Genomic DNA, 27,962 nt, shown 5'->3' with positions numbered 1-27,962 from the left:
TGTCCCCCGACAGAGTGACAAGGTGACCATCGTGGATCACCACTCGGCCACCGAGTCCTTCATCAAGCACATGGAGAACGAGTACCGGTGCCGGGGGGGCTGTCCCGCCGACTGGGTCTGGATTGTCCCGCCCATGTCGGGCAGCATCACCCCCGTGTTCCACCAGGAGATGCTCAACTACCGCCTGACGCCCTCCTTTGAGTACCAGGTGCTGTCCCCACCTCTGCCCTCCGGCGGTGCCTGGTGGCCGAGGGCGGGGTGGGAGTGGGAGCTCAGGAGGTGCAGGAAGGAGAGGGACAGGATCCAATTCCTTCACAGTGGATATTTCACCACCGTGTAATATTACACGATATTTCAACATCGTGTAATCGTGGGGTTTTGCCCCTCCGTGGGAAGGTGGGACACCTGAGCTCCCAATTCTTAATCACTCTTTGGAAGTGCCCAATGGGTGGGCGAGGAAATGGCCTGGAAGGTTCCTGTATCCCATATCCCATATCCCATTCCAGGCTGCAGGTTTGAGAGGATGGCTCCTGTATCCCACATCCCATATCCCATATCCCATATCCCACATCCCATATCCCATATCCCATATCCCATATCCCATTCCAGCCTGCAGGTTTGAGAGGATGGCTCCTGTGTCCCAATATCCCATATCCCATATCCCATATCCCATATCCCATATCCCAAACCCCATTCCAGGCTGCAGGTTTGAGAGGATGGCTCCTGTATCCCACATCCCATTCCAGGCTGCAGGTTTGAGAGGATGGCTCCTATGTCCCAATATCCCATATCCCATGTCCCATATTCCATATTCCATATTCCATATTCCATATCCCACATCCCATATCCCAAATCCCATTCCAGGCTGCAGGTTTGAGAGGATGGCTCCTGTATCCCACATCCTATATCCCATATCCCACATCCCATATCCCATATCCCATATCCCATTCCAGCCTGCAGGTTTGAGAGGATGGCTCCTGTGTCCCAGTATCCCATATCCCATATCCCATGTCCCATATCCCATATTCCATATCCCATATCCCATATCCCAAACCCCATTCCAGGCTGCAGGTTTGAGAGGATGGCTCCTATGTCCCAATATCCCATATCCCATGTCCCATATCCCATATTCCATATCCCATATCCCATATCCCATATCCCATATCCCAAACCCCATTCCAGGCTGCAGGTTTGAGAGGATGGCTCCTGCATCCAGGGGATCCAACAGTGGCACAGGGGCTCCTTCCCAGCAGGCCCAGCAGGGGATCAAGCACTGCTGCTGGGGTATTTAACACTCCAGACCATGAAGAAAAACCCCTAAGCAAATACTCCCTCGTTATCCAGCCATCCCTGCTCCGGTGCTTTCCACACAATGTGACCTTTAGTCAAGAGCCCTTAAGGAATAATCACGGAGCAGGAGCAGTCTGTTCACTCCTGTAGCCAGCCCACCAGGCACCCCGATGCTTCCTGGCTCTGATTGCAGCCTGCAAGGGCACGGAATGAGCTTCTGTGTGCTTGCTCCTGGCTTCAGCTGCCTCCCCTTCCCAAAGGGCCTCTTAGGGGGAAAAAACCTGTGGCCAGAGCAGGGGAAAGGATCTGTTTCTATCACCTCTCTCCTTCTGGCGTTGTCTTCTTTTTGGCTGTGGCCTATTAACGCTCCTCTCGAGATGTGACAGAGCAATTGGCCAGATGCTGTTACAAGCCAGGAGGGTTTATTAGATTGCAATTTTCCTGGGCATGTTCCATTGCCCAAAAAAAAAAAAAAAAAAGCCACAAGGCTCCAAGGATCAGGGACATAGAGAGGAGAGGGAGAGCTGTGCAGTAGCAGCTATTCCTCCCCTTTCTGACTGGAAGAATTTAACTCTCAGTGCTACGGATGCTGCAGTTCTCCAAGCTCTGAGCACTCCCCACCCTCTGATCCTGCTTTTCCCTCTCCTAGCCGGACCCCTGGAACACCCACGTCTGGAAAGGGGTCAATGGGACACCCACCAAGAAGAGAGCCATTGGTTTTAAGAAGCTGGCAAAGTGAGTACCAGTGTGCTCTGGAAAGGCCTGGAATGTTTGGGGCTGCTCCTGGATTTAAGCACCCTGTGGGTATATGCATCACCCTACAGATGGCTTTGGGCCACTGAAGGCTTTACCTGCCATGGGGGACATCTGGGGGCACAGGCAGTCCTTTGAGCCCCCCCTCAGACCACCAAAGGGGGTGTGAGCAGGTGAATACCAGATCTTGGATATTGTTTGTTCTCCTGAGCTATTGATTCTCTGGTTAGGAGGTCTTGATGCTCAGGGATGGCTTTCCCACTTTTGGAGGGTGTTTTGCCCGTTTTTCCTTTCCTTGGGGCAGGCAGATCCCCCCTCCCTCTTCAGGGCTGTGCTGGCACTAACAAGATCGAGCTCCTGTCCATATTCCTCCTTTTCCCAGTGACTTTTTCCCTTTGTGAGGAGAACCTGCCCCCAGCGTGTGCCCAACCCTCCAAACACCTGCTTTGGAAGGAAGGGGGGAGATGGGAAGGAGGAACCTCCCTGCAGGCAGCAGATGGATCAGGGCTGAGCTGAGATTTGCACTTCATGGTCAGTTGACCCCTGGCAAGGGGCCACCCCAGTCCCTCTTCCCTGCCAAGGCTCCTCAGCAGCAGGGATGCAGGAATGAAGCTCAGTTTGGACCCTTTGGCTGATTCTGGCCCAAATTCCTCCCCTGGGGCCCATTGGCAGAGAGGAGCTGCTGGTTCCGTGGCAGCAGAGCCCTGGGCCACGGCAGGAGAGGGCTGGGTGTGCCCTGGTGACGGTGGCCAGGCTGCCAGGTGGCCCTGGCTCGTCACAGCATCTCCCCACGCTTCAGTTTCCCCGAATCCCTGCTATCAATTTGTTCCCACTCTTCAGCTGTCACCTCCTGCGAGCTGCTCTCCGTGGTGCATCCATAAACAGGATCAGCAGCTGAGGAATGTGCTCCTGCAGCTGACACTGGGGTTGGGGGAAGAGCAGGAGGATTCATGGAGTTTGGAGGAAAAATGCTTTTATTGCTCCCCTCTGCCCCATTGAGGGATGGTTTTATAGAAATGTGAGCGTGGCAGGTCATTTAAAATAAAATCTCCATTGTTCCTGGTGTAGGGAAAGGAATTGTTTTTGTAATTCACCATTAATCCTGTCTGGATCTGAGCTTATCAGCTGTAGAAAAGGCAGAGCCCAGAGCCCTGAGCGTGATTTGGTGCCTGCTCACACTCAAAAATCTGGGCAAATCCGAGCCTTCAGACCTGCAGTCCCTGCCCCTTCCCTGCCCTGGGGCCAGCGCAGCCCCTGGGGACAGGGGACACTGCCACCAGGGGATGACAAAGGGGCAGAACTTCATTAGGGTGGTGATGCAGCAGCAAACAGAAATGTTCCTGAGGCTGACCTCGCCGTGGAGAGGAGCTGCCAGGGGCAGGCAGGATAAACCAGCCTGGAGGAGTTTCTACCTCCTCTTCCCTCTTTTTGTCCTCCCTAAATGATTCCCCAAACCCAGAGTATTTCTGGGCAGGAGGGGCAGGGGGGAGCTGGAGTTCTCCTGCCCAGTGTGACCACTCCAGCTGCAGCCTCTGTTCCCCACGGCTCATCTGAAGGGGAAGCAAGAGCCCTGCTGCACTCAAAACCCTGGGGCAAGGGCTGTCAAAGTGAATCAGGCAGCCCTTCCTCTTGCAGAGGCCACAGAGATGCTTTGTGCTCCCTCAGCCTCCCAAAAATTGCCTTCCCCTGTTGCAACAGCAGCCTAAATCCAGACCTGTTGGCTTTCTGGTGGCCCCATTTAAAGGCTTGGTGGTCCACTTAGAAAAGAAGATGTCTGGCATGTAGGAAAAGCAGTGTTGATGTGATGATGAATGTCCCTAAAATGACAAACCCCCAACCCCTGCCCCCATCACGGTGCTCCCACTGATGCCACAGACAAGGAATCAGCATTCCTGATGCTGCATCACCCAGGCAGGATTGGAGAGAGGCTGGTGGCCCCCCAGGCCCCTCTGTGTGCCCTGAGCCAGTGGGGAAAACTGGAGGGAAAGCACCCGGTCACGGCTGCAGGCACGGGAAAGAGCCAGCTGGGCACAGGCTGGGATAAACGTGCCACCCCCCAGCCTGCTCCTCCCAGGGGAGGTCTCGGTGTCAGCAGAGTGCAAATCACAGGCACTGGGACAGCTCGGAGTGACCTCGGTGTCCCCAGGCTCTGTGTGGAGCAGGGCTGGCCAGGGCAGCTCCTGCAGAGCCAGGCTGGATTTAAGGGATGGAGCAGCTGCTGTTCCTCCTGTAGCTCCAACTCTGGTTGGTTCCAGGTCTCTTCTCTTCTCTTCTCTTCTCTTCTCTTCTCTTCTCTTCTCTTCTCTCTCTTCTCTTCTCTTCTCTTCTCTTCTCTTCTCTTCTCTTCTCTTCTCTTCTCTTCTCTTCTCTTCTCTTCTCTTCTCTTCTCTTCTCTTCTCTTCTCTTCTCTTCTCTTCTCTTCTCTTCTCTTCTCTTCTCCTTTTCCCTTCCCTTCCCTTCCCTTCCCTTCCCTTCCTTCCCTTCCCTTCCCTTCCCTTCCCTTCCCTTCCCTTCCCTTCCCTTCCCTTCCCTTCCCTTCCCTTCCCTTCCCTTCCCTTCCCTTCCCTTCCCTTCCCTTCCCTTCCCTTCCCTCCCCTCCCCTCCCCTCCCCTCCCCTCCCCTCCCCTCCCCTCCCCTTCCCTCCCCTTTTCCTCCCCTCCCCTTTTCCTCCCCTTTTCCTTCCCTCCCCTTTTCTTTCCCTCCCCTTCCCTCCCCCTTTCCCTTCCCCTTTTCCTATTTTTTTTCTTTTTCCCTGCCCCTGATCCTTCTCCTGTTTCTGTGCCCCTGCAGAAATGCCACCCCCATGCCTGGTTTAGCATTTTCCTCCTTCACCCCATTCAGGTTATTTGAGCTCTGTCCAAGCTCCCTCATCTCCCCTTCCTCTCTGACAGGTCGAGCTCTTCCAAGACTTCCTTGTTTGCCATGTGACAACCAAAAAATTGATGCTACAGCTTTGTAAGGCTGTTCATTTAATAAGGAATAAAAAGGTCTGGGCTAGAGGCACTGGTAAGGACCAGGCTCTGACTGGGATTTACTCCTGCTTCGCAGGGCTGTGAAGTTCTCAGCCAAGCTGATGGGCCAAGCCATGGCCAAGAGGGTCAAGGCCACCATCCTGTACGCCACGGAAACGGGGAAGTCCCAGGTCTATGCAAAAACCCTGTGTGAGATCTTCAAACACGCCTTTGATGCCAAGGTATTGTACCAGCTCCCAGCTCCTGACACGTGATGGGTGTGAATTCATGGGTGCTCCAAGGAAACAGCTGTCAAGGGCCTTCAGGGTGTGCCCCTGTGGGTCTGGGTTGGAGAAAAATCCCTGATTTCCTGCAGTGATTGCAGCTGGGACCCCTCGGGTGGCAGCTCCAGGGCTGCCCGTGTCCCTCCAGGCTCCTGGTCCCACCCTGCCCGTGCAGAGATCTCAGCAGGGATGTGCTGTCCCCATCCCCAGGCAGCCCAGGAGGCTCCCAGCTCTCTGTAACCTCTCTGTGCCCCCAGGTGATGTCCATGGACGAGTACGACGTGGTGCACCTGGAGCACGAGACCATGGTCCTGGTGGTCACCAGCACCTTTGGCAACGGGGACCCACCTGAGAATGGAGAGGTAGGACAGCAGGGGACAGCAGGGGACAGCAGGGCACAGCAGGGCACAGCAGGGCACAGGGCCAGCAACGTCCTCGTTTGGCTCAGGCTGAGCTGGAAGGACCCAAACCAGGCCCAGGTGCTGTAGCTGCCTCCAGCCTGCTCTGGGGCAGGGCTATCTCCTGATTCCCTGCCATGACACAGCCACTGATGCCGTGTTCAGCTCGTCCTGTGTGACCACCAGCAGTGTCACACACAGGGTGACAGTCCCCTGGCTGGGGGGCTGTGACCTGGACAGCTGGGAACAGCGAGCAGGGAGCAGAGCCACGGCCCAGGCTGTGCTCAGGGCTTGGTTTCCTGCAAAACCTGGCAAAACTGATGGCCTTCTTTGTTCTTTTTCTGTAGAAATTTGGCTGTGCATTAATGGAGATGAAGAATCCCAACTCCAACCTGGAGGAGAGGAAGTAAGAGCACTCCATCCCCTTCCCCTCCCACTCCAACCCTTTCCCCTCCCAGTCCAAACCCCAGCATGCAGGACAGGTTCCCTGCCTTCACCCTCTTACAGGGGAGTGGGAAATCCTCGGGCAGATCTCACCTTTGCAAATATCCAGGAATGGGATCTGCCTGGAGAGCCAGGGAATGGAGAGACTGGAGGTCCCAGGAAGGACAAGAGCACAGAGTCAGGGTTGCATGTCAATCCCAGCCTGTAATTCCCTGGGGTGACACTTAAAGCTTCTCTCTTCATCTTGAAGAGGCAGAAATCTGTGAAAAAAAAAAAAAAACAGATAAACAGATACAAGTAAGAATTTCACCCATATCATCGATTCTGAGAGCCAGGGCCTGTCCAGGAGGCACCAAAATAGAAAGAGTTGGAGGTAGAAGGGAGTTCCCAGCCTTGCAGATGTAGGTGGGGGAGGGCTGGAGAACCAGATTTAGCTCCATGCATGGTGTGAAAAGATTTCTAGGGAAAATAAGAGCTGTGATAATCCTGTGATGTTTGTAACCGGTACCTTGGAGACAGAATGTGGATTGTAGAAAATCCCCCTTCGGGGGGGATGAGCTTTGTGCAAATCCCAGGGAGGGGAAGGAAGGGAGGGCAGTGACAATGATCATTTGGGGTCTCCTCTTATTTTAGCTGCAAAGAATAAAATATTTCCCTGAACTGGGTCACTGCTGTGCCCTGGAATATCTCCTGAGTGAACAACTGGCACAGGGCTGCTCCTTAATTCAGGAGGGACCAGCCCTGCCGGGGATCCAGGACAATTCCAGCGCCCTGACTCGGGGCGGTGTCACCGGGCCGGTGACAAACACGGCGGGGACCATCCTGTGGCTCTCCAGAGCTGGCCCTGCTGCAGCCCCAGGTGCTGATGGATCCCTGCAGGGCTGCCCAGCTGAAAACCCAGCAGGCTCCTCATGGCCTCGTGCCTCAACGGGGACAGTGACAGAGCAGGACGTGCAGGCTGCCCTGGAGGGGTGGGCATGGCAAAAAGGGGCCTTCCACACGTGGTTCTCACCCCAAGGATCTTCTCCTTGGGTGCAGATTTGAGGAGGTGAAAAGCCCCTGAGCTCAGTGTTTGCTGTCCCAGACACCTCCAAGTGTGATTTAAAGGCTGGTAGGAGTTTCTAAGAGCCAGGCAGGGACAACCTGCACGGTCCCAGGCTGCTCCAAGCCCCGTCCAGCCTGGCCTTGAACACTTCCAGGGATCCAGGCATCCACAGCTTCTCTTTTTGGGATTGCCCCAACCAATATCCAGGACTTGCTAACATCAAGCGCACAAAAAACCTTTTGCAATGAGAAAAGGAGACCTGGAGGAGGCTGTGAGGGGGAGAGGGACAGTGTCAGCCTGGTGAAAGAGAGCTGGAGAGAGCAGCTCCTGTCCATGCACCCCATGGAGTCCCAGCTCCTGCAGGGAATGCTGAGACCCCTCAGGGTAGGGTGGCCTCTCAGTGTGACAGTGTCACAGGGTCCTGTCAGGGCTCTCTGCCCACAGCCCTGAGGCTGTGCTGGGCTTGATATTTAGCTCCTCATTGAGCCAGCAAGGGTTTCCCAAGGGTTTCCCAAAGCATTCCTAAGCCATTCCTATTCCAAGGCTGCCGTTCAAATGCAGCCCATCCGCCCCACACCACAAGGACCTTCTCATTGCAGCTGCTGGCCCAGCCTTGGGCCCAGCACCCACCTGGGCAGTGTGGGCTTTGTGTCCATCGAATCCAGAGGGTCATGCTGCCCTGAACAGAGTCTGGGTTGCAGAAAATCCCCCACACTGCAAGATGAGCTTGGAGCATCTCGGAGCCTGGGGAGGGAGGCCACCTAACCCGGGATAACCCAGCTGGGGGGACATGGGCAGGGCCTGAGTGGCCTGAGGCAGGTGGAGGAGCAGAAAGGTCTGGGGAGAGGGGGGAGGCTGAGGGGCAGAGGTGGCTCTGGGGCTCTGTGACCCGGCTGTCCCCGGGCTCGGGGCCGTGCTCTCCGTGTGCCGTGCCGGCTGCAGGAGCTGTGCCGTGACTCATGCACGCAGCACTGCTCGCTGCTCTGGCTGTAAATTTAGAAACTCTTGTGCGGAGCAATTTTGGGAGATGGCTCAATTCAGAAATACTTCTGCTGTTGTCAGATTTTTTTTTTCCCTCTGCTCCCCTTCCCCCTCCTCATCCCTTCTTCTCTCACTCAGTTTTGTTGTTTTTTTTTTAATTTCCCACTTCCTATGAATGAAACAACCCTCAGAATATCTCTTCAGACACACACCGACCTTGTGTGCTGCAGGGAAGGACAGGTAAAGCCAAAGGTCCTGGCAGCTCTGTGCCACTGGGGACAGCTTGGTGGCCAGCACCCGGGCCAGCACAGTGGGAGGTGACAAGGACCTCACGGAGCATTCCTGCTCCAGCTGCGGGATGCAGAGGGGTTGCTCTGGTTTACCCCCAGAGGGAGCACATGCCTCTGCTCTTCCCACAGCGCCTGCTCGTGGAATTGTGAGCCCTGAGCTCTGCTTTGGTGTCCCCCACGGCTGGGAGCCCTGTGAGCCCGAAGCCGGGTGAGAGGCACGCAGGTGACCCCAGTGTGACCCTGGATGCTGTCGCTGTTCACAGGAGCTACAAGGTCCGGTTCAACAGCGTCTCCTCCTACTCGGACGCACGGAAATCCTCCAGTGATGGCCCTGACTCCAGGGACAACTTCGAGAGCACGGGGCCCCTGGCAAACGTCAGGTAAAGGGGACAGGGCAGAGCCGGTGCTGCACAGACCCCGCAGTTCCCACCTCACCCCGAGGTGTTCTGGTGATGTGCAGACCCCTCCAGGCTGCTGTGGGTGGTGCTGGGACAGGAGGGGCCAACTGTGCTCGGGCAAACTTAAGAGCTCCTTGCTCCTGTAATGTTTCCATGAGACCTGGCTCTGAACTGAAGTAATTCAGATCAATAGCTGCGATTTTTAAAACTTAATAGCTGTATCTGGGTGAAGCTTTTCAACTTGACCTATCATTTGCTGACTTGCTACCCAGACGTGTGGTCTCTAGTGCAGCACGAACTGCAAATTTTCACCAAAGCCACACATCAACTGAATTCTCAGAATAAATTGTTCATATAGTAAGTGAAAACAGCTGCATTGTGGTGAGTCACCCCATTGCACACCGGGGTTGAAAACCGCTCGTCACCTCGTGTGTGTGAGAGAGGTGTGAGCCCTATGATTTAGGGAACACATCAGTAAACTCTGGTATCTTCTGGTGGGATTACCTTCCCACTCAGGGTCCCTCCCAGCTGAGCAGCCACAGCTGGGCCATCCTTGCACAGGTTCTCCGTGTTCGGGCTGGGCTCCCGGGCTTACCCCCACTTCTGCGCCTTCGCCCGCGCCGTGGACACGCTCCTGGAGGAGCTGGGGGGAGAGAGGATCCTCCGCATGGGAGAAGGGGATGAGCTCTGTGGCCAGGAGGAATCCTTCAGGACCTGGGCCAAGAAGGTCTTCAAGGTAACCTGGGGCTGCAGGGAGGAGCACGGGGGGAGAAGGACAGAGGTTGGAGCTGGATCCAAACCCAGCCTCCCCTTCCCGGCACCGGGGCATTCCAACCCACAATAAAGAGGGTGGAGCTGAGGCTCTGGGTTGTGCCGACCACCCAAAGGTCACCAACGCGTTGAATTCCTGCGGCATCCCAAATATCTGGGAAGGAGAGCGCCATGAGATGTGCCCGTGGCCGCTGGTACAGCCCCACCCTGCTGGGGGCTCCTTCTCCGTGTGGGTTGGGATGAGGGGGTCGGCAGGGCTCGGGGAGGTGCCTGAGGGCCTGGTGCGTGCTGCAGGCAGCGTGTGACGTGTTCTGCGTGGGGGACGACGTCAACATCGAGAAAGCCAACAACTCCCTGATCAGCAACGACCGCAGCTGGAAGAGGAGCAAGTTCCGCCTGACCTACGTGGCTGAGGCCCCGGAGCTCACACAAGGTACAGACCTGGAGGGCTCTGGCTGTGGGGCACGTGGACAAGACACAGGGGCAAAGGGGCCAGACCCCGGTTTTTTGTCTCTGTTAAATTCCCAGCATTTCAGCCCTGCCTTTCCCCCCCATTCCATGGGGAAGGAACAGCCCCAGGCCCCTCTGACCGGTCCCTGTCTGTGTCTGTAACAGAGATGTTTGGACATGATCTGCTCTCCCTCCTCCTGACCCCGTTTTTTGAAGCGAGGAGCTGAACCTTGGGATCTTTCCAGGCTTATTTTGTGCAGTGCTGCTCTGTGGAGCATTGTGGAGCAAAGGCAGGTCCAGCCCATGGACACCTGGCCCCTCAGCACGGTTCCTGCAGCTCCTGCAGCACCGGCTCAGCTCTTCCCAAATCCTCTCCCGCCAGCCAGGTGGCACTGGCAGCGAGAGGAGCTGTGGGCAATGTGAGGGCACTGCCCTGAGTGTCATAGGGGTGGTTTTGGAGTCCTCCTCTGTCACTAAAAAGATGTGCTTGGGTCACCCGTGGTGTTTCTGATCCCTTGGGCTTGCAGGAGAGAGGTCAAACCCCTGTGGTCAGCTCTGGTCTGAGGCTGAACCCACAGTGATCCTAGAGAAGCCTTGGCCATGCTCTGCTGAATCCCTTCCCTGGCTCTTTTCCTCCTCAGGACTGTACAGCATCCACAAAAAACGCGTCTATGCAGCCCGGCTCCTCACGCGCCAGAACCTGCAGAGCCCCAAGTCCAGGTAGGAGATGCAGCTGTCCTGGGAGCTGAAGGCACAGCTGGGGCACCCAAAACAGTGCTCAAACAGCCCCTGAGCCCTGGATGTGCATGGAACCCACCTTTGTGCAGGCCATGAGTCAGTCTGGAAGGCAGTGGAGGGTGTTCCTGACCTCCATGCACGGTGAAATTCCTGCTGGTCCCTCCCTCAGCCCACAGGATGGGGAGCTGGCTGGAGGGGCAGCAAAGGAAGGATAAAATTGCTGAGCAAGAGGTTAAATTGTTTTTTCCCTTTTAAAAAGTCCCTGAGGGTGAGTCGGGGCGTGCTGCAGTGTCCCTTCTCCCCGCTGTGACCTTGGTGACACAACCACCACAGCTTGGACGTGCCACCACCCACGCCCAGCTCACCAGCAGCTCCTGAGGCCAGGGCTCAGCCACTCCCTGAAGGATCTTTGGGGGATTTCCCAAAGATCATCCCAAAGTCAGTGATTTTGGGGAAGGATCCCCCAAACCACTTTTCCCGGCTTTTCCTCCTTCCCCCGCAGCCGCCTGACGATTTTCCTGCGCCTGCACACCAACGGGCACCAGGAGCTGCAGTACCAGCCCGGGGACCACCTGGGCGTCTTCCCGGGCAACCACGAGGACTTGGTCAATGCCCTCATAGACAGGCTTGAGGATGCCCCTCCGACCAACCAGCTGGTGAAGGTGGAGCTGCTGGAGGAGAGGAACACAGCTCTAGGTAACCAGGGAGTACAGGTGGCCTCTCTCCTCCTTCCCCTGAAGTTATTGTAGCTCCCCAGGGAGGTGAGCGGCCCCAGGAAATTATTTTCCTCTCCCTGCTGTGTTTGCCTGGACTGGGAGCACCTCCTTCTGCTCTGCCCAGAGCCATTGCTTGTCTGCCCTTGGGATGCAGAGCAAGGGTTTGAAGGGTGGGAAGGGCCCTGGGGAAGATTTTCCATGGAAAAACAAGAGGTGTTTATATTCCCTTAGAAAAGGCAATGTCTAGGACTGGGAAGAAGAATTAAGGGATATGGAGGGGCCATCCCAACACCATATTTCAGGGATAAGTCTGATTCCCTGCTGCCATGCATGGTGTAACTGGAGATGGAAAACCCTAGTCCAGTGTCTCAGAGGGGGATGAAAACCAGGATTTGCCCACCTTGGCCCTGCTGCTCAACTGATCCCAGGCTTGTGCTGGATTCCCTCCTGGCAGGTGTCATCAGCAACTGGACAGACGAGAACCGTGTCCCACCCTGCACCATCTTCCAGGCCTTCAAGTACTACCTGGACATCACCACGCCTCCCACCCCGCTGCTGCTGCAGCAGTTTGCTCTGCTGGCCACCAGTGACAAGGAGAAGAAACGTCTGCAGGTCCTCAGCAAGGTAAAAAGCCCAAGCCCCAGGTTCTGGAAGGGCCTGGGGGCAATCACAGCCCAGCCAGGGCATTTTCATCCCACACTGTGCTTAGGCTGAGTCTCCACCCCTGAGCCGGGCTCAGAGTGCTTTCACTGCCAGCCACTCCAGCTTTGCCATGGACCTCCTGGGACATCACCTGAGGCACCTGGAAAAGGTGGATCTTGCAGCTCTCTCCTCCCTCCCTCTCTCTTTCCCAGGGCTTGCAGGAGTACGAGGAGTGGAAGTGGTCCAAGAACCCCACGATCGTGGAGGTGCTGGAGGAGTTCCCCTCGGTGCAGATGCCCTCCACGCTGCTGCTCACCCAGCTGCCCCTCCTGCAGCCTCGCTACTACTCCATCAGCTCGTCCCCGGAGATGTACCCAGGAGAGGTGCACCTCACCGTGGCTGTGGTGTCCTACCGCACCCGAGGTACCGCCGCAGGGCTGGGCAAAGCAGCAGCACAGGGCCAGCCCCACCAAATCTCTGCCAGGGGGACGTTCCTTTAAAGCCTGCTGCAAGAGTAGATGTGGTAGCACGCGTGCCCGGCCGGGTAATAATCAGCATTGACTCCATGATTCCAGAAGGCTGATCAATCACTTTATTTTACTGTACTTATTCAGAAACCCATCGCCCTTACAGACAATCTGTTCTGGTTTGAAAGCTAAACCAGTCAGAGTCTCCAAGTCAGAAATACAGTTTATTAGGAAGAGAAAAGAAACAAAATACATGCAATAATACAAAAAAAAAAAAAAAAAAACACTGACAGAGTCAGAATACAACCTGACACCCCTTTGGTCAGCGTGTTCATAGCAGTCCAAATTGGAGTGGCTGCAGTCCTCCTGGAGTGGCAGATGTGGTCCTGTTGGAGCAGTGGTCCTGTAGAAGGGTGTAGTCTTCCTCTGAAGGTCTAGTGAAAAACCCCAAGCTGTTCCTCTTAGGAACCTGTGGGAAGGCTGCCTGCTCTGTCCCAAACTCCAGAATATATCCAGGTGGGAATGCTTAGCTCCTCCCCCTCGGGTGGAGCTTCTCACAAGGGGCTGATGTCATTCTGAGTCATGGGTGGGTCCTTGATCGCCTGTTAAACAGAAAGGGCTCCTGGAGGCAGTTATCTCTGAGTCCTGTGGCAAGACATTGATGGGCCCATTAACAGGAGATAAGGAAAACTGCCCAGAAGACAACTGCTACACAGATGGCAACAGAAAACATCCTGCTTCTCAATCTGGGACACAGCCCAATACAGTTGTTCTGAATTGGTCCTTGAATCCAAACACCATCACCATTGGCCAATCGAGAAATCACCCTTTGGTAAACAAATCTCCACGACACATTCCACATGTTCACAACAACAGGTGCAGCAAGTGAGGATAAGAATTGTTTCTCATTCTTTTCTCTGATCTTCTCACAGCCTTCCCCAGGACAATGCCTGGGAATGTTGTGCCTGTTGCTCTCTGTGGCCAGAGCGCTGCTGCCACAAGTGGATTCCCCCGAAGCACTGCTGTCCCAATGTCATGGAGAGTGGCAGTGACAGAGAGATGTCTGTCAGGGGCAGTGTCTTGGTTTAAAAGCCAGGTGTCTGCCAAGGAAGGCAGGAGCCTCCCTTGAAATGGGGAATGTAAACCCCCATTATAAGTTTGAAATTAAGAGGCTCTCAGGCAAAGTTATGGGAATAGGAATGACAGTTCTTTATTAGGGAAAAAAAGTAAAATAAAAATGCAGTAATACAAAACACTGCCAGAGTGAGAGCAGGCCCTGGCAGCCTGTGTGTCAGGGTAGTGGCAGCAGTGCCATTCCATGGTGGCTCAGCCCTCCTGCAGTGCCAGCTGTGCTTCTGCTGGAGCAGGATCCTGGACAAGGCTGGAGTTTTCCTCTGAAGCTCCAGGGCTGCTGGAGATGGGCCTGGGCTCCTCTGGGAATGCAGTGGGGCAGAAAGCTGCTCCTCTGGGAATGCAGTGGGGCAGAAAGCTGCTCCTCTGGGAATGCAGTGGGGCAGAAAGCTGCTCCTCTGGGAATGCAGTGGGGCAGAAAGCTGCTCCTCTGGGAATGCAGTGGGCAAAGGCTGCTGTGCTGTTCCAAGGTCAGATTGTATCCAGGTAGGAATGCTTGGCTCCTCCCCTGGGCAGAGCCTCTCCCCATGGGATGCTGGAATTTTCTCAGCCATGCAGGGACACTCAGTGGCCATGAACAGCAGAGATCTCCTGGAGGGAGGATGGGCTGTGGGAGAGATAAAGAAAATCTGCCCCATGAACAGCAGAGAACTGCCCCAGCTCTGACAGATGGGGATAGAACACACACCCCCAGCTAAATCTTTCATCCTGACACAGGCAGGTACATAACCCAAGCTCCATGTAGGATTCTGTTTGCCCACCCCAAAATCCACATTCCCAACAGCCAAACTTCTGTAGCAGTGACACTGATGTATCCACGCGTGGTCATGGTGTGGATGGACACAGCCCTGGCGCTCTGCAGGACACAGGAGGACAGCAGAGCTGCCATGGAGGGTTTGTGTTTGGGAGCATCACGATGCTCCTCCTGCCAAAAGGGTCCAAAGGAGAGCTGGGTGCTCCCTAAGGATTGTGGAGGTCCAGCTATGTCAGGTCAGGGTCCTGGGTAGCTCCACAAAGGGATCCAAGTGCCAAACTCTGCCAACTTCGTGGAGAATGGATGCTGAGATATGAAGCGTTTCAGGGAGGTGTTCATGCAGGATGTAGCAGGGAAGGTTTTAGGAAAGAAAACAGGGTGATGTGCCATGTACAGACCTCCATCCCTCCCTCCCTTCCTCCCTTCCCAGATGGAGAGGGACCAATCCACCACGGAGTGTGCTCCTCGTGGCTCAGTCGGATCCAGACGGATGAAGTGGTGCCCTGCTTTGTACGAGGGTGAGTGACCCACACGAGGCCAGGCCTGAGGAAGAGGGGGTGAGACCCCTCTCAGGGTGAGCTCTCTGCCCTCGATTGTTGTCACAGAGGGAGAAAACGGGGCTGGGTTTGCGAGCAAATGGTTCCCCTTTGAGAGACATTCTGCACAAAAATCCTGGGACTTCACCTCATTTCCCAGCCCTCCCTCTCCAGAGGTGTCTCAGCTGGGCAGAGAGAGCGCCCTGCTGGTGTTTAACTGGATCTTTGATGCGTGCAGTGCCCCCGGGTTCCACCTGCCCCAGGACCCCCAGGTGCCCTGCATCCTCATCGGCCCCGGCACCGGCATCGCCCCTTTCCGGAGCTTCTGGCAGCAGCGGCTCTTCGACATCCAGCACAAAGGTGGGGCCGTCCTTCCTCCCCTCACAGATTTTGGGCAGGGCCATCCTCTTCCTTACCTCACACAGGTTTTGGGCGGGGCCATCCTCTTCCTTACCTCACACAGGTTTTGGGCGGGGCCATCCTCTTCCTCCCCTCACAGCTTTTGGGTGGGGCCATTCTCTTCCTCCCCTCACAGATTTTGGGTGGGGCCATCCTTCCTCACCTCACACAGGTTTTGGGTGGGGCCATCCTTCCTCCCCTCACAGCTTTTGGGTGGGGCCATCCTCTTCCTCCCCTCACAGATTTTGGGTGGGGCCATCCTTCCTCCCCTCACAGATTTTGGGTGGGATCATCCTCTTCCTCACCTCACACAGGTTTTGGGTGGGGCCATCCTTCCTCACCTCACAGGTTTTGGGTGGGGCCATCCTTGCTCACCTCACACAGCTTTTGGGAACCCTGGGTTGGGGTGTCGGGAGGGGGGTCCCACCCTGCCAGGAGTGTCCCAGCAGATCTGCTGGCAGTCTGGAGGGAGGTGGCTCGTGGGAATTGGAGGTGGCTCGTGGGAATTGGTGGCCCCGGGCTGAGTGCTGTCCCCACGCTGTCCCCAGGGCTGAAGCCCTGTCCCATGGTGCTGGTGTTTGGCTGCCGGCAGTCCAGGATCGATCACATCTACAAGGAGGAGACGCTCTTTGCCAAAGCCCAGGGTGTCTTCAGAGAGCTGTACACGGCCTATTCCCGGGAACCCGACAAACCAAAGGTGGGCACGGCCCCGGGGACGCCGGGGTGCCCACGGGGAGCCAGCAGGGTGGGGACACGCTGCTTCCCTGGCCAGTGGTGGCTCGTCCCTGGGGCACGCCATGTGCGGGATTGTCCCTTCCCTGTGGGCACCATTCCCTGGGCGTGTCCCCATCCCAGTGCCAGCCAGAATGTGTGCCCAGGCTGCTCCTGCAGCCATCCAGGTGGGAGAGGAGGAGGGAAAAGGGGAATGGGAAAGGAGAAGGGGAAATGGGGAAATAAAGGGGAAGGGGGGAAAGGAAAGGAAAGGAAAGGAAAGGGGAAAGGAAAGGGGAAAGGAAAGGGGAAAGGAAAAGGGGAAAGGGAAAGGAAAGGAAAAAGGGAAAGGAAAAGAAAAAGGGAAAAGAAAGGAAAAAGGGAAAGGAGTCACCAGTGGGGTGGCCCAGAACCAGTGCAAATACCTGCTCCAAATTCCCACTGGGTCTGAACAGACCTGGCAATGGAAGAGGTGGTGCAGTGTGCCCATGCAAGAGCAGAAGGATGCTTTGCTGCTGTCCCCATCTCTTCTTTGTCACTGTGGGTGCTGCAAGGCACAGCTGTGTCCCCCAAAGAGGGGTCACCCCTCAGTGCTGCCCCCAGGGCAGGACAAACCCATGCTAATCCCAGCTCCCTCCTCCTCCTCGTCCCTCAGAAATACGTGCAGGACGTGTTACAGGAGCAGCTGGCCCAGACCGTGTTCAAAGCACTGAAGGAGCAGGGAGGCCACATCTACGTCTGCGGGGATGTCACCATGGCCGGGGACGTCCTCAAGGCCGTGCAGCTCATCGTGAGGCAGCAGGGCCAGCTGTCGGCCGAGGAGGCAGGAGCCTTCCTCAGCAAGCTGCGGGTGAGTCGTGGCTGCAGCGTGACACAGCCACCTGTGCGTGCCACCACGGCCACTGCTGCCACGGGCACTGCACCTGCTGCCTGCCCCCGCCCGCCCAGGGGACGGCTGTGCCCAGGGAGGGTCGGGAGGGGGACATTCCTGTGTGCAGGGAGGTCACCTGGCTCCTCTGGGGAGCATGCTGAGCAGCAGTGCCAGCGCTTTTGGGCACCCCTGGCAGGGCTTGCTCGCCATCCATCAATAAATGGATTTATCAGGGCAGTTTGTGGGTCCCCGCTGCAAATCTCCCTGTCTGTGCGCCCCGTGCCAGACACAGATGATGCAGCTGAGCTCATCATGCGCTCAGTTTGGGACACAGACCCACAGGTGGATGCTGGAACAGCTCTGCTTCTCCCCAGGAGGATAACTCAGCCTGATTCCCATGGGATTTCCCCTTCTGAACCATGTCCCCACCTCCATCCAGGCCCCATCCGAGGGAGCCCAGAGGCCCTGGCTGTCCACAGACTGCCCTTGGGCTGCCGTGCCCCTGCCAGCCAGGAATTTCTGAGGGGGTCTAATGCCCAGAACAGCCCTGCTGTGCCCGGGGTGTGACCTTGGCAAGGTCGCTCCACCCCTCTGTCCCCTCGTGACAAACCCCAAACCCTCTCCTGCCCATTTGCTGCCTCCCCACCACGCAGGATTTTGCTGGGGCTGGCCCCAAGCATTCACAAATCCCATTTTTCCCTTTGCCACCCTCCCTCCCAGGATGACAGCCGGTACCACGAGGATATTTTTGGAGTCACCCTGCGCACGTACGAGGTGACAAACCGCCTTAGATCCGAGTCCATCGCGTTCATCGAGGAGAGCAAAAAAGACACGGATGAGTGAGTCGACACGTTCGTTTTAACCCCTGCAGTCACCTCGTGGGCTGGGGGATGGGGAAGGGTGGGAAAGGATGGGAAAGGAAGCTTTGGCTTTTGTGCACACCTTAGAGCAGAGGCTGAGGAAGGTGCTGTTTTTTGCTCTGGAAGCCTGGCAGTGCCTCTGGAATAGCTGTCACCTCTCTAGGATAAATCCCCCCCAGCTTCCCAATTTATTTCACTGATGTGTAATTGTCAGACCTGACAATGCCATCCAAAGGAAAATGGTCCTGCCTGCTTCCAGGCTGGCAAAGCCCACAGGCAGGGGGGACTCTCCCCAGCTGCAGGGGAGCCTGGCTGGCTCCAGGTTTTCAGCTCTCCATGTCCCTTCAGGAAAGATCCAGAGATTTTCCTCCCTGCTGTTGCAGAAACAACCAGAAGTTAAAAAAAAAAAAAATCTTGACATTTGCCGTGTTTGTTTCTGCTCTACCAAGTCCCTGCCATTTGCTCATCTTGGTCGTGGTGGGATTTTCCCTGGCTGAGCAGAAGGTTTATTTAGGATAAAGGCTGGGCAGCTGCATGGATCGTGCTCCTTGTGCTGGCCTTTGGCAGCTTGGGGTGAAACCCCTTCCCTGTGTGGTGCCTGGAGCGGGTTTCCCCACGTCCCTGAGGTTTGGCAGGAATTTTTCTCCAAGGAATCACATACTCTGGGGTCTGGGCTCTACCAGAGTGCCTCAGTTTCCCGCCTGTGGATAGGGATAAAGGTGACCTTCCCTCCCACCCCACCCAGCTCTGTAAACTCCTGCCCACAGCACGGAAAGCGCAGGTCGGGATGATCCCGGTGCTCCTCACTGCTCCTCTAAGGCCAGCCTTTCTCCCCTTTCCCTTGCAGGGTTTTCTGCTCCTAACTGGACCCTTCTCCCCCAGGGGATGCCAAACCAGTCCCAGCACCTGCTGCCCCCTCCAGCTGGAGGGCACTGGGTTTTGTATTTCACGGACACGGTGGCTCCTTTCCCAGGGGAACTGCCCATGGAAAGCACTCTGTCTCTCGTCCTGTTGTCGTGTCCCGATGATGATGATGATGATGATGATGACTTTTATTTCCTTTCCTTCCTCCTTCTCTTGCTCTTGTCCTGTGGCCATTTCTTTTCACCTCCTTCCCCGTCCCTGGATTTCCCTACTGGAGTTCGATGGCTTTATAACCTGCAGTGGCTCTTTTCAGAATTCCACACTTCCCCTCCTTCCCATGAGGGCATTTTGCAGCTGCATGAAATCGCCACCTTTGTGATCATTTTTGGGAGTTTCTGGGGGTGAGCAGAGGTGGCAGGGGCTGGGCAATGGCGAGGTCTTGTTCCTTGTCCAGAGCTGGGGGTTGTTCCTGCCAGGCTCCCTCTTTCCCCAGCTCGGGGCTTGGCTGAATCCTTGTGTTTTCGTGGCTTTTCTCTGGATTTGGACAAACCTAGGCACATGCCCGAGGCTGGGGGCAGATGATGGGCAATTCCCTTGAATTTTATTCATCCCCAAGCAGCCTGGGTACAGCTGTGTGATTTTTGATCTGATTTATGTGTCACGATTCCTCCTAAACGGGCCCTGCTTTGTCTCTCTTCTCCTGCTCTCTTTTCCTGCTCCCTGTGAGCCTCTCCTTTTGCTCAGTCCCAACTTGTGCTGGCTTGGAAGTTCTCCCGCAAGCTCTGAACACACAGGCTGATGTGCAGGCCAAGGAAAAGCTCCTGGCAGTGACTTCTCCAGGGGATTTTCCAGGGAATATTTGATCTGCAGCCACGCTGAGGGCCTGGCTGCACCCAGAGCTTTGCACACTCTGATCCCTCTCCCAGGTGAGCCTGGAAAGCCACGAGGATGGGACAGAAGCAGCTCCCAGCTGCCAGAGGGAACAAAGGCAGCACTTGGAGGGGGATGGGGGCTCCAGGTCTTTGGCGAGGATGTGCCAACAGAGGAATCGTGAAATCCCAGAGCCAGCAGCCCTTAGCATATCTCGTGAGCACTTCTGGGACAGCAGACCCCAGCCCCTTCCACATTTTAGGGAGCAGAAAGTGCCACCGTGGAGCCGCCTGCCTGCCAAGAGAGACGTGTGTGGCGTTTTGGGGGTGAGCCAGGTCCCTCTGTGCCACCTGCCAGTGGCATGAGCTGTCTCAGCCAGGACACCTCCTGTGAGAAGGGAGGTGAGATCAGCTGCAAAGGTGCTGGGCTCTGACACGCTCACACCTCAGCCTGCTGCAAGAACCTGGCCCCAAAAGCAATTTGTTAACACAACCACAGAAAGGTTGGAGGAACCAGAAAACCTCTAACAGAGAAAAGCTGTCTGCAAGGGAAAGCAAACCTGACCTTGTGTGTCCTTCCTCCTGCTGCACCCTGAAGAATCACAGAGCATTCTGAATTGGAAGGGACCCACAAGGATCAAGCCCAGCTCCTGAGTGGATGGCCCACCCAGGGATTGAACCTCGGCGTTTTTAGCACCAGGCTCTGCCCAGCTGAGCCCATCCCAGGCTTGTCCTCCCTCACTGCCACCACCAGGACAGCAGGACACGGCCACAGCTCCTGCTGGAGCCAGGGATGCAGGGTTGGCATCGTGAGGTGGCAGCTGCTGATCCTCCCCTCCTGCCCTGCTGTGCCCAGCTGTGCTTGGATATCCTGGATGGAGCCGAGCACCAGAACTGCTGATGGCACAGGGATTGCCCAGGAGCTTTCACAGGCCTGAGATCACCTGCCCTGAGCTAAAGGCAGCACAGAAACAGCTGCAGGAGCTCTGCTGCTCTCCCAGCCCATGGAACAAGCCCCAGTGTCTCAGGCTGTGCTGTTATTCCCACCCTCAGCCACAATCTCCTGCCCACTCCTGCCCCGTCTCCGTGGGCTGTGGCACCTGCTGCAGCTTCGATTCCCTGAATCCCTGAAGCATCTCCAGCCCAAAATCCAGGAGCAGACGGCTCCAGGCACCGGGAGAATTTGAGATTCAGGTCCGCGGGTGCCAGCTGAGCATCCAACACGGGATAAAACGAACAAATGCTGCCACGGTGTGGCCAGAGCTGAGCTGGCAGGGCTGGGACGCGCGGCCGGCTCTGTGGCACTGCCTCGGCACTTGGTGACCTGGAGGGGAAAGCTGGAGAGCGCGGAGGAAAGGACAGCCCGCCGGAATCCCAGGGCAGGCAGTGGGATGGGAGAGCTGGGTCCCTTGGCTTGGGATGTGTGAGTTTGGGAGAGGTCCTCTCTGGGAGAAAACTCCCTGGCTCCAGAGCTGGGAACACGCAGCAAGCTTGGCCTTGACCCCCATCCTGGGGCTGCAGAAACAAAATGAAAACCAGGAAGGAAATCAGAAAGAAAATCAAACTCATCCTCTTCTTTTGAGAAATTCTAGCTCTGGCTTTGTGCTCTGGTCCTCCTTTAGAAGAAGGGAAGATGCAACCTGACGAGGAGGAGGAGGAGGTAATGCCCAAAGAACCATCTCTGTCCTCTTCCCAGCTCCCGCCGTGGTGCTGGCAGGGTTTCCCTCCTGTCCTGCCTCCTGCCTGCCCTGCTGTACCATCTCCTACCTGCAGCCCGTGCCTGAGCTGCATTATCTTGCTTTTCCTGCATCCCAAAGCTCATCACCTCCGTCCCCCCTGCCAGGGGAGGAGCAGGGCAGCACAGCCCTCCTCCCCCGGCTCTGCAGAGGGTCTGGGCAGGCAGGCAGAGCTCAGACACCGCCTGGCTGAGCCCTGCCGAGCCCTTGGAGGGGAAATGCTGGTTTAAGGCTCCTTCCCTGGACCTGGAGCAGAAATCCCCTCCCTGCCATGAAGGTCCATGAGGTTAAAGACCCCCGGGGCTCCGAGCTGCCTCTGCTCCTGCTCTGCTCACAAGCTGCACCACTGGGAATTTTGATTCGCTGTTTGCTGTTGAGTCAGTCTCAGACGTCTGAACTGCTCCCCTTCATCCCCTCCACCTGCAGGGGCTTCGCACTCCCCTCGAGCTCCATTTCCTCCCATAGCAACAGGGGGAAGAAACTTGTGGATGTGCTTTATTATTCCTGAGATGTGGCTCTTCCAGCCTGGCCTCTGCTCGGCTCGCCGTGGCCTTTCTGACGTGCGGGTGTAGCCACAAAATCTCTGCTGTGAACACAGAGCGAGGTGGGTCTGCCTTGCCCGGTGCCCTGAGCTGCTCCAGGGGTCACACACAGGGGCTCTGGGGCACTCGGGTGACAAATCTGTCCCCTCTGGGTGCCTGCTGCCCCCTCCTGTGCTGGACCTGATGGACCCAGCCTGGGCAGCGTCCCAGTCGCTCTCCCGAGGATCTCCACCACCACCACCACCCCAGTTTGGAACAGCTCTGTTCCTTTTCACTCTCCAGGTGTTAAAGAGACTCTTCTCTGAACAGGTTTGATTTTCAAGACACCACAAAGTGGGTTTTTTTACAAAGATTTCACTTCCTAGGTCTTTCAAATGTCCGCAGAGAGTAATTACATGGATTTGAAAAGCCAGGGGGAAAGGTTCTGTGTTTTCCCACCCTGCTGTATCCACCAGCAGGGAAAAACCATTCAGTGCACGGGTATCCAGTGCTGTGCTGTTGGTGATTTCTGAGGTTTCATCTCCTGGGAAGGGCTGCCTGGGAGTTTGTTGTTCTTCTGTTTATGAGAGACAGCGGCAAAACAATGAGACAACAGCAAAACAATGAGACAACAGAAAAACAATGAGACATCTGCCACCAGGAGTGGCCTCACAGAGCTCTCACCTCCACATCGTGGCCTGAGCTCGTTGCTCGAGAGGAGCTGAGCCAAACTGGCCAGAGAACGGGATCTGGCTCTGGGCTGTGCACGCTCCCTGTCCCCTCTGTGCCTGTGTGTCCCCAGGGGGAGCAGGGACTGTGCCCACACCCTGAGCACGGGGCTCTGAGGGCTCTGAGGTGTCTGTGCACAGCCAGCAGTCCTGCAGCCGTGTGCTGGGCCAGGAGCCACAGCCTGCGGGGAGGACACGGGAACAGACAGGACAATGCCCCCGTGGCCAGCCTGTGCCTGCTCCTTCCCTGTCGGAGTGTGATTCCTGTCACCCCGTGCTGGCTGTTCCCCTGGGGATCCCTCCCTGGCAGCCCTGCCTGCCCAGCTGGACGTGCAGGGGCTGGCTGGGCACGGAGCCACAGTGCCTTGTGCTGGGAAGGGAGCACGGCACTGCTCCTGCCTCGGGCTCCTTTTCCAGGGGTGGGGAATCCCCCCTGGATAACTGGGAGCAAAGCCAGCCCCATCTCCCCGAGCTGGGGTTTCACAGGGGGTGGAGGTGGGGATCACAGTGTGGGTGCAGGCTGGGGCTGTGAACTCTCCCACATGCTGAGACCCCGTTCTGGTCAAACTGGGGGGAGAGGTCGTGTTTGTGCTCGAAGCCTCATGGACTTGCACCAAGCCCAAGCCAAAGCTGCTGCCTCCTGACCACTGAAGCCATTCCATTGCCCCCTGAGGGTTCCCACCATTTTTTGGAAGGATGATTTTAATGCTCAAAACTCGATTCTGCTCCTGCTTTCACTTGGGACTCGTTCTCAGCTTCAGAACTGCTCTGATAACTCTGCAATTGCGTTGGGAGTCCCTTCACAGAACAGATGGAGACACATTTCAGGACCATTCAACTTTGCTGTAACTCCCTGTTTGTTATAACAATTCCTTCTGCCGTAACAGGGAGAGCAAAATTTGGCCAGTGCTCTTGAAAAACTGAACTTGGATACAATTAGCCTGGAATCCAAGTCCGCCCAGATCCAAAATGCCTTCCACACCTGCTGGCTTCAGTGGCACTGGGGATTTTGGCAGCTTGCACAGCAGCAGCAGCAATTTCAGAATATTTTTGCGTGTGTCAATCTGCGCTTGCACGTGCCTGCAATGCATGGCTCCAGCAATCCCTGGGAAATCTCCCCTTTCCCAGGAAAATCCCAGCTCCAGCTTCTTCCATGTGGCCCTGTGTGCTCAGCAGGGAGTCAGGGGAGAGGGAGAAAGCTGCTGCTTTAAAGCACTTGGTTCCAGAGGTGAAACAGAATTTATGAGAGGTCAAAATTAGCCCAGGGAAACTCGTGGCATTTCCAAGCATTGCCATGCAGATCCACCTTTTTTCTCCTGCTAGGAGAAGGAAGTAGACTGGCAATTCCTGGCCTCCACCCCTACAGATGTTTGGCTGTGATGGAAATTTGAGCCCTGGAATCACAGGAGTAAAATCCCAAGAGGTTGTGAGCTCAGAGCTGAGCAGTGGCAGCACCTCACTGCCAGGGCTGCTGCTCTCCTGCCTCACTCATCCACGTCCTGCCTGGCCAGATTTTGGGGAAGGAGGAGGGAGGAAGAGCCTCAAAGTGAGCAAATCAGACCTGTGAGGCTGGCCCTGAGAATTCCTGGTTTACCAGGAGCCTATAGGCTGAAGTTTTGCAGCTATTCCTCATTGCTGTGGAGAGCAATTGGGCAAGACTCCTGTATCCAAAGCTTTCAGAGCTGTTCTGGAGCTGTGGAAAAGCAGGAACTGGGATGCAGGGCAGCTCTCTGCAGGGCTGGTGCAGAAATCTGGGAGGGGAAAACACCAGGCAAAGTATTTTCCTTCCAGGGGCATCCTTAATACCTGGAAAATTGAAAATCTAAATACTGGAAAAGTTGGTGTAAGAGAGGAACTAATTCAAGGCTTCTTTTTGCTGCTTTGTTTTCATGTGTTGGTTTTGGGGTGAGGAAAGCAAACAGAGAGCAAGCAGCCAGTGTATCAAATTTGGATTAAATCAAACTTTTTGTTCCTACAATAACTACTGGCAGAGATTTTTTAAATTTATCGAGGGCAACAAAACAGCCTTAATTAACTGAGACATTAATGCTCCTTGCTTCTGAGCCTGCTTTTTTGTTCTCCTCTCCGTGTGATCGTGGCATGGAATCCTATCTTAAGAAAAGCCACTTCCCAGTAGCCCAGAGGATGTTCAGGAGCAGGAGATGGGGTTGGAGAATCTCCCTGCGAGTGAGATTCAGTGCAAGATCCCTGCTTTGCCAAAACCCTACAATATAGGCAAATCCCCACAGTTCCCAAGGTTGAATTCCCATGCTCTGCTGCCTCGAAATGCCTTTAAAAACCCCGGGCTGTGTGTGCTTTGTGAGCATGCTGCAGCTTTTCCAGAGTGCACACACAGTTCCCCAGGCAGAGGATGAGCAGAGCAGGATGACTTTCAGCTGGGACTCATCGCTTTTTAGATTGCACAGAGTTAAAAACACCACTTCTGCCAGCTGCCCGGGGAATTTGATGTTCAGTGCCAATTAAATTTTGTAATAGGAGCAGGGATTTATCCCCTCGGCTCCCCCAGGCACCTTTAGTCGCAGACTCAAAGGTTGGGTTGGAGTTTTTCTTTTTCCAGTGGCCTTTTCCTGAAGAGCAGCAGTGCCATGATGAGGACGGGGACTGGGCTGGGGAAGGTGGCAGCTTTGGGGCAGGGAACTCCCAAATTTTCCATTGTAAACCCTTCAGATGTGGGTAAATCCTGCTGGGCTGGGTGGGGCTCCAAGCCCTGGCTGCTCCCTGCTCCCCTCACAGCCTCACGTCACTGTGCCTTCATTCGCTCGAGGAAATGATGCCAAGATTTGAGCCTGGCACTCTCGCTTTGCATCCCACCCCACAGGTGAGTGTGGAGCAGGGGGAGCTCCTTTTGTAGCTGTTTTCTGTGTGATCCCAGGGTAGGTTTGTGCTGAGGCCGCAGGGGTGGGGTGAGCCCGAGCTGTGTGTGATCCTACCAGTGCTTTAAGCAGCCAGAAACGTGGTCCTTCCCCTACCTCCGAGCTCTCAATGCTGCTAAAATCTCTGCCATTCGTCCCCCGTGCTCCAGCCCCTCTCAGACTGGCTCTGGCTCTGTTTGCAAGACATCCTCGTTGTTCTGAAGCATGCACCTCTCTCTGTATAGTCCCAAACTTCTGATTTTATGGAATACTTATGCCTGTTTGCATTACGGTCAAAATAAAAAAAAGTGAACGAAAAGCTGGCAGTTCTTCTCTCCTCTCTGGGTTTTTAACACCGGGAGGCTGCTCGAGGTCTCTGCTGACGCCTTGGCCTCGCTCTGCTCTGCCACCTGTAATGCCAGGGTGCCACAAATAGCAGTGACAATCAGCAGCACCCTGCCAGACACGCACGCTGCCTCGCCAGGGCCTGAGTCACAGCACTCTGCATGTGAAAAACACCCTCACCCTCCTGTGAACGTGCAAAAGTTTCACAAAGGACAATGGGAGACCACAGAGCAAAGGTTATTTGTGGCCAGGTGCATCTTGGCACTGACCCAAGAGCACCCCTGCTACTGTGGAAACAGCCTTTATTCACCATTTCTATTGCATCGGCCTGCTGCATATTCATAAACAATTATGCACAGTAAACTTTCCCCAAACTAGTTTCCATGTTCCAAGAACTGTTTAACCTGGCTCCTCCTCGGTTCCACCTTTTTAGAGCATGCACATTTCCTTGGCTGTGGTTTTATTCTTTTTTATCCCCTCCAGGTTTTGGGCCTTGGTGCACACTGCCTTCAGACAGTGAGTGCTGATAACTGGAATATCAATAGCAGTGTCCTCATCCTGTGTCCATGGGATGTCATCCCATCCCAGCAGGCAATTTAACACAAATTCACTGATATCAGCTATTGCACTGAGCTTAGTTACCACCAGAAATAAAAACTATATCTTTATAACAAAGTCACTTTAACACCACACATATAAAATCCACTTAAATATTTGCAAAAAAACAATATTATAAAATATTATAATATTTTATATATTAGATATAAATATAATATATAAATAGATAAATAGATAAATAAATATATATATATATAATATTATAATATGTATCTATAACCCATGGATCCCGTAATTTATCCCGTGTCCTCCAGGGAAATGTCACAGGGCTGGCTGTGTGCAATCCAGGGCGAGTTTTGGAGCCCTGGGAACACAGCAAAACAGTCCAGGCAGGAGCTGAGAGGCTGGAAATGAGAAAGAAATGAGGAAAAAATGAGGAAGAAAGAAATGAGGAAGCGGCCAGGGCAATGAGGCAGAAATGTGGACATGGCTTTTCCCATGGAAAAATGATTTTCCCATGTAAGGGAAAAGGGGGCTCATTAAAAAAGAGATTTTTTTTACAAGGGCAGGGAGTGGCTTCCCACTGCCAGAGAGCAGGGTTAGGCAGGACAGGGGGAAGGAATTGTTCCCTGGGAGGGTGGGCAGGCCCTGGCATGGGATATTGACACACACTGATCCACTTTAGGTGTTTCTGCCTGTGGATGAGGCCCCCTCTGTGCACCCCGTTTTAGGTACTGATATGTTAGAACCTACTGAGAATTTTGGACTTTCTGTGCTGACAGGCACTGGCCCTTGAGAGAACACCACATTAGACCTGAGGCCGTGGAGAAGGCTTCCAAAACTGAATGATAAAACTAAGATGATAAAACTAAGATGATAAAACTAAGATGATGGGTGTGTAGTTTGAATAGAAGTGTGTAATATCACATAGTAGAAAACTTAGAGTTTGGGGTTTTAGAATATAGTAATATATATAAATTATATATATATTTATATATATAATTATATATATATATATATAAAACAAGATAGAGGTTTTAAGGTAGAAGCTAGTCCTTCTTCTTTACTTCCTTCTTCACAAATTTAAGTCGTATTGTGTAACTAGATTTAAAAAGTCCACATTACAGAACACAGGTAATTAGTTATTCCATTAAAAATAAAAATAATTTAAGTGTCATTTCTTAATTAGACAGTTTATCCTTAAAAGACCTTATACACATTGATAAGTGTCCTTTTGGTACCTCATTTGAGATATTTTTACACATTGGTATGTTCCCTCTGTGCACTCCCTTTCAGGTATTGATACACATTGGTAAGGTCCCCTTTGGGCACCCCGTTTTCAATATTGATCACATTGATCCAGTCTCTTTTTGGTACCCAGTTTCCAATATCGATCACGTTGATCCCTTTTTGACCCCATTTCCAATACTGATCACATTGATCCCATCCCTTTTTGGCACTCCATTTCCAACATTGATCACATTGATCCCTTTTTGGCCCCCATTTCCAATACTGATCACATTGATCCAGTCCCTTTTTTACACTCCGTTTCCAACATTGATCACATTGATCCCTTTTGGGCACCCCC

At 54.6% G+C, this 27,962-nt stretch overlaps 1 protein-coding gene across 2 annotated transcripts in view; it reads left to right on the top strand.

The window, feature by feature from the left end:
• Positions 1-25,784, top strand: part of NOS1 (nitric oxide synthase 1) — a 51,204-nt gene extending 25,420 nt beyond the window's left edge. The window contains exons 11-28 of one of the 2 annotated variants that reach the window (XM_053959594.1): positions 14-208; positions 1,940-2,025; positions 5,092-5,236; positions 5,536-5,640; positions 6,024-6,082; positions 8,700-8,816; positions 9,396-9,570; positions 9,900-10,038; positions 10,697-10,775; positions 11,296-11,489; positions 11,964-12,133; positions 12,364-12,574; positions 14,934-15,021; positions 15,278-15,399; positions 15,987-16,135; positions 16,805-16,999; positions 17,741-17,859; positions 18,728-25,784. In XM_053959594.1, coding sequence (XP_053815569.1) covers positions 14-208; positions 1,940-2,025; positions 5,092-5,236; positions 5,536-5,640; positions 6,024-6,082; positions 8,700-8,816; positions 9,396-9,570; positions 9,900-10,038; positions 10,697-10,775; positions 11,296-11,489; positions 11,964-12,133; positions 12,364-12,574; positions 14,934-15,021; positions 15,278-15,399; positions 15,987-16,135; positions 16,805-16,999; positions 17,741-17,859; positions 18,728-18,743 — 2,364 coding nt within the window. In that variant the 3' untranslated portion in view covers positions 18,744-25,784. Of the gene's footprint in view, positions 1-13; positions 209-1,939; positions 2,026-5,091; positions 5,237-5,535; positions 5,641-6,023; positions 6,083-8,699; positions 8,817-9,395; positions 9,571-9,899; positions 10,039-10,696; positions 10,776-11,295; positions 11,490-11,963; positions 12,134-12,363; positions 12,575-14,933; positions 15,022-15,277; positions 15,400-15,986; positions 16,136-16,804; positions 17,000-17,740; positions 17,864-18,727 lie in introns of those variants that run through there. The other variant, XM_053959595.1, reaches the window with a different exon arrangement.
• The last annotated feature ends 2,178 nt before the right edge of the window (positions 25,785-27,962 follow it).

This window comes from Vidua chalybeata, chromosome 18 (genome assembly GCF_026979565.1).
Source record: "Vidua chalybeata isolate OUT-0048 chromosome 18, bVidCha1 merged haplotype, whole genome shotgun sequence".
In the NCBI taxonomy this organism is placed as follows: Eukaryota; Metazoa; Chordata; class Aves; order Passeriformes; family Viduidae; genus Vidua; species Vidua chalybeata.
This window is presented reverse-complemented; position numbering and strand designations above follow the sequence as displayed.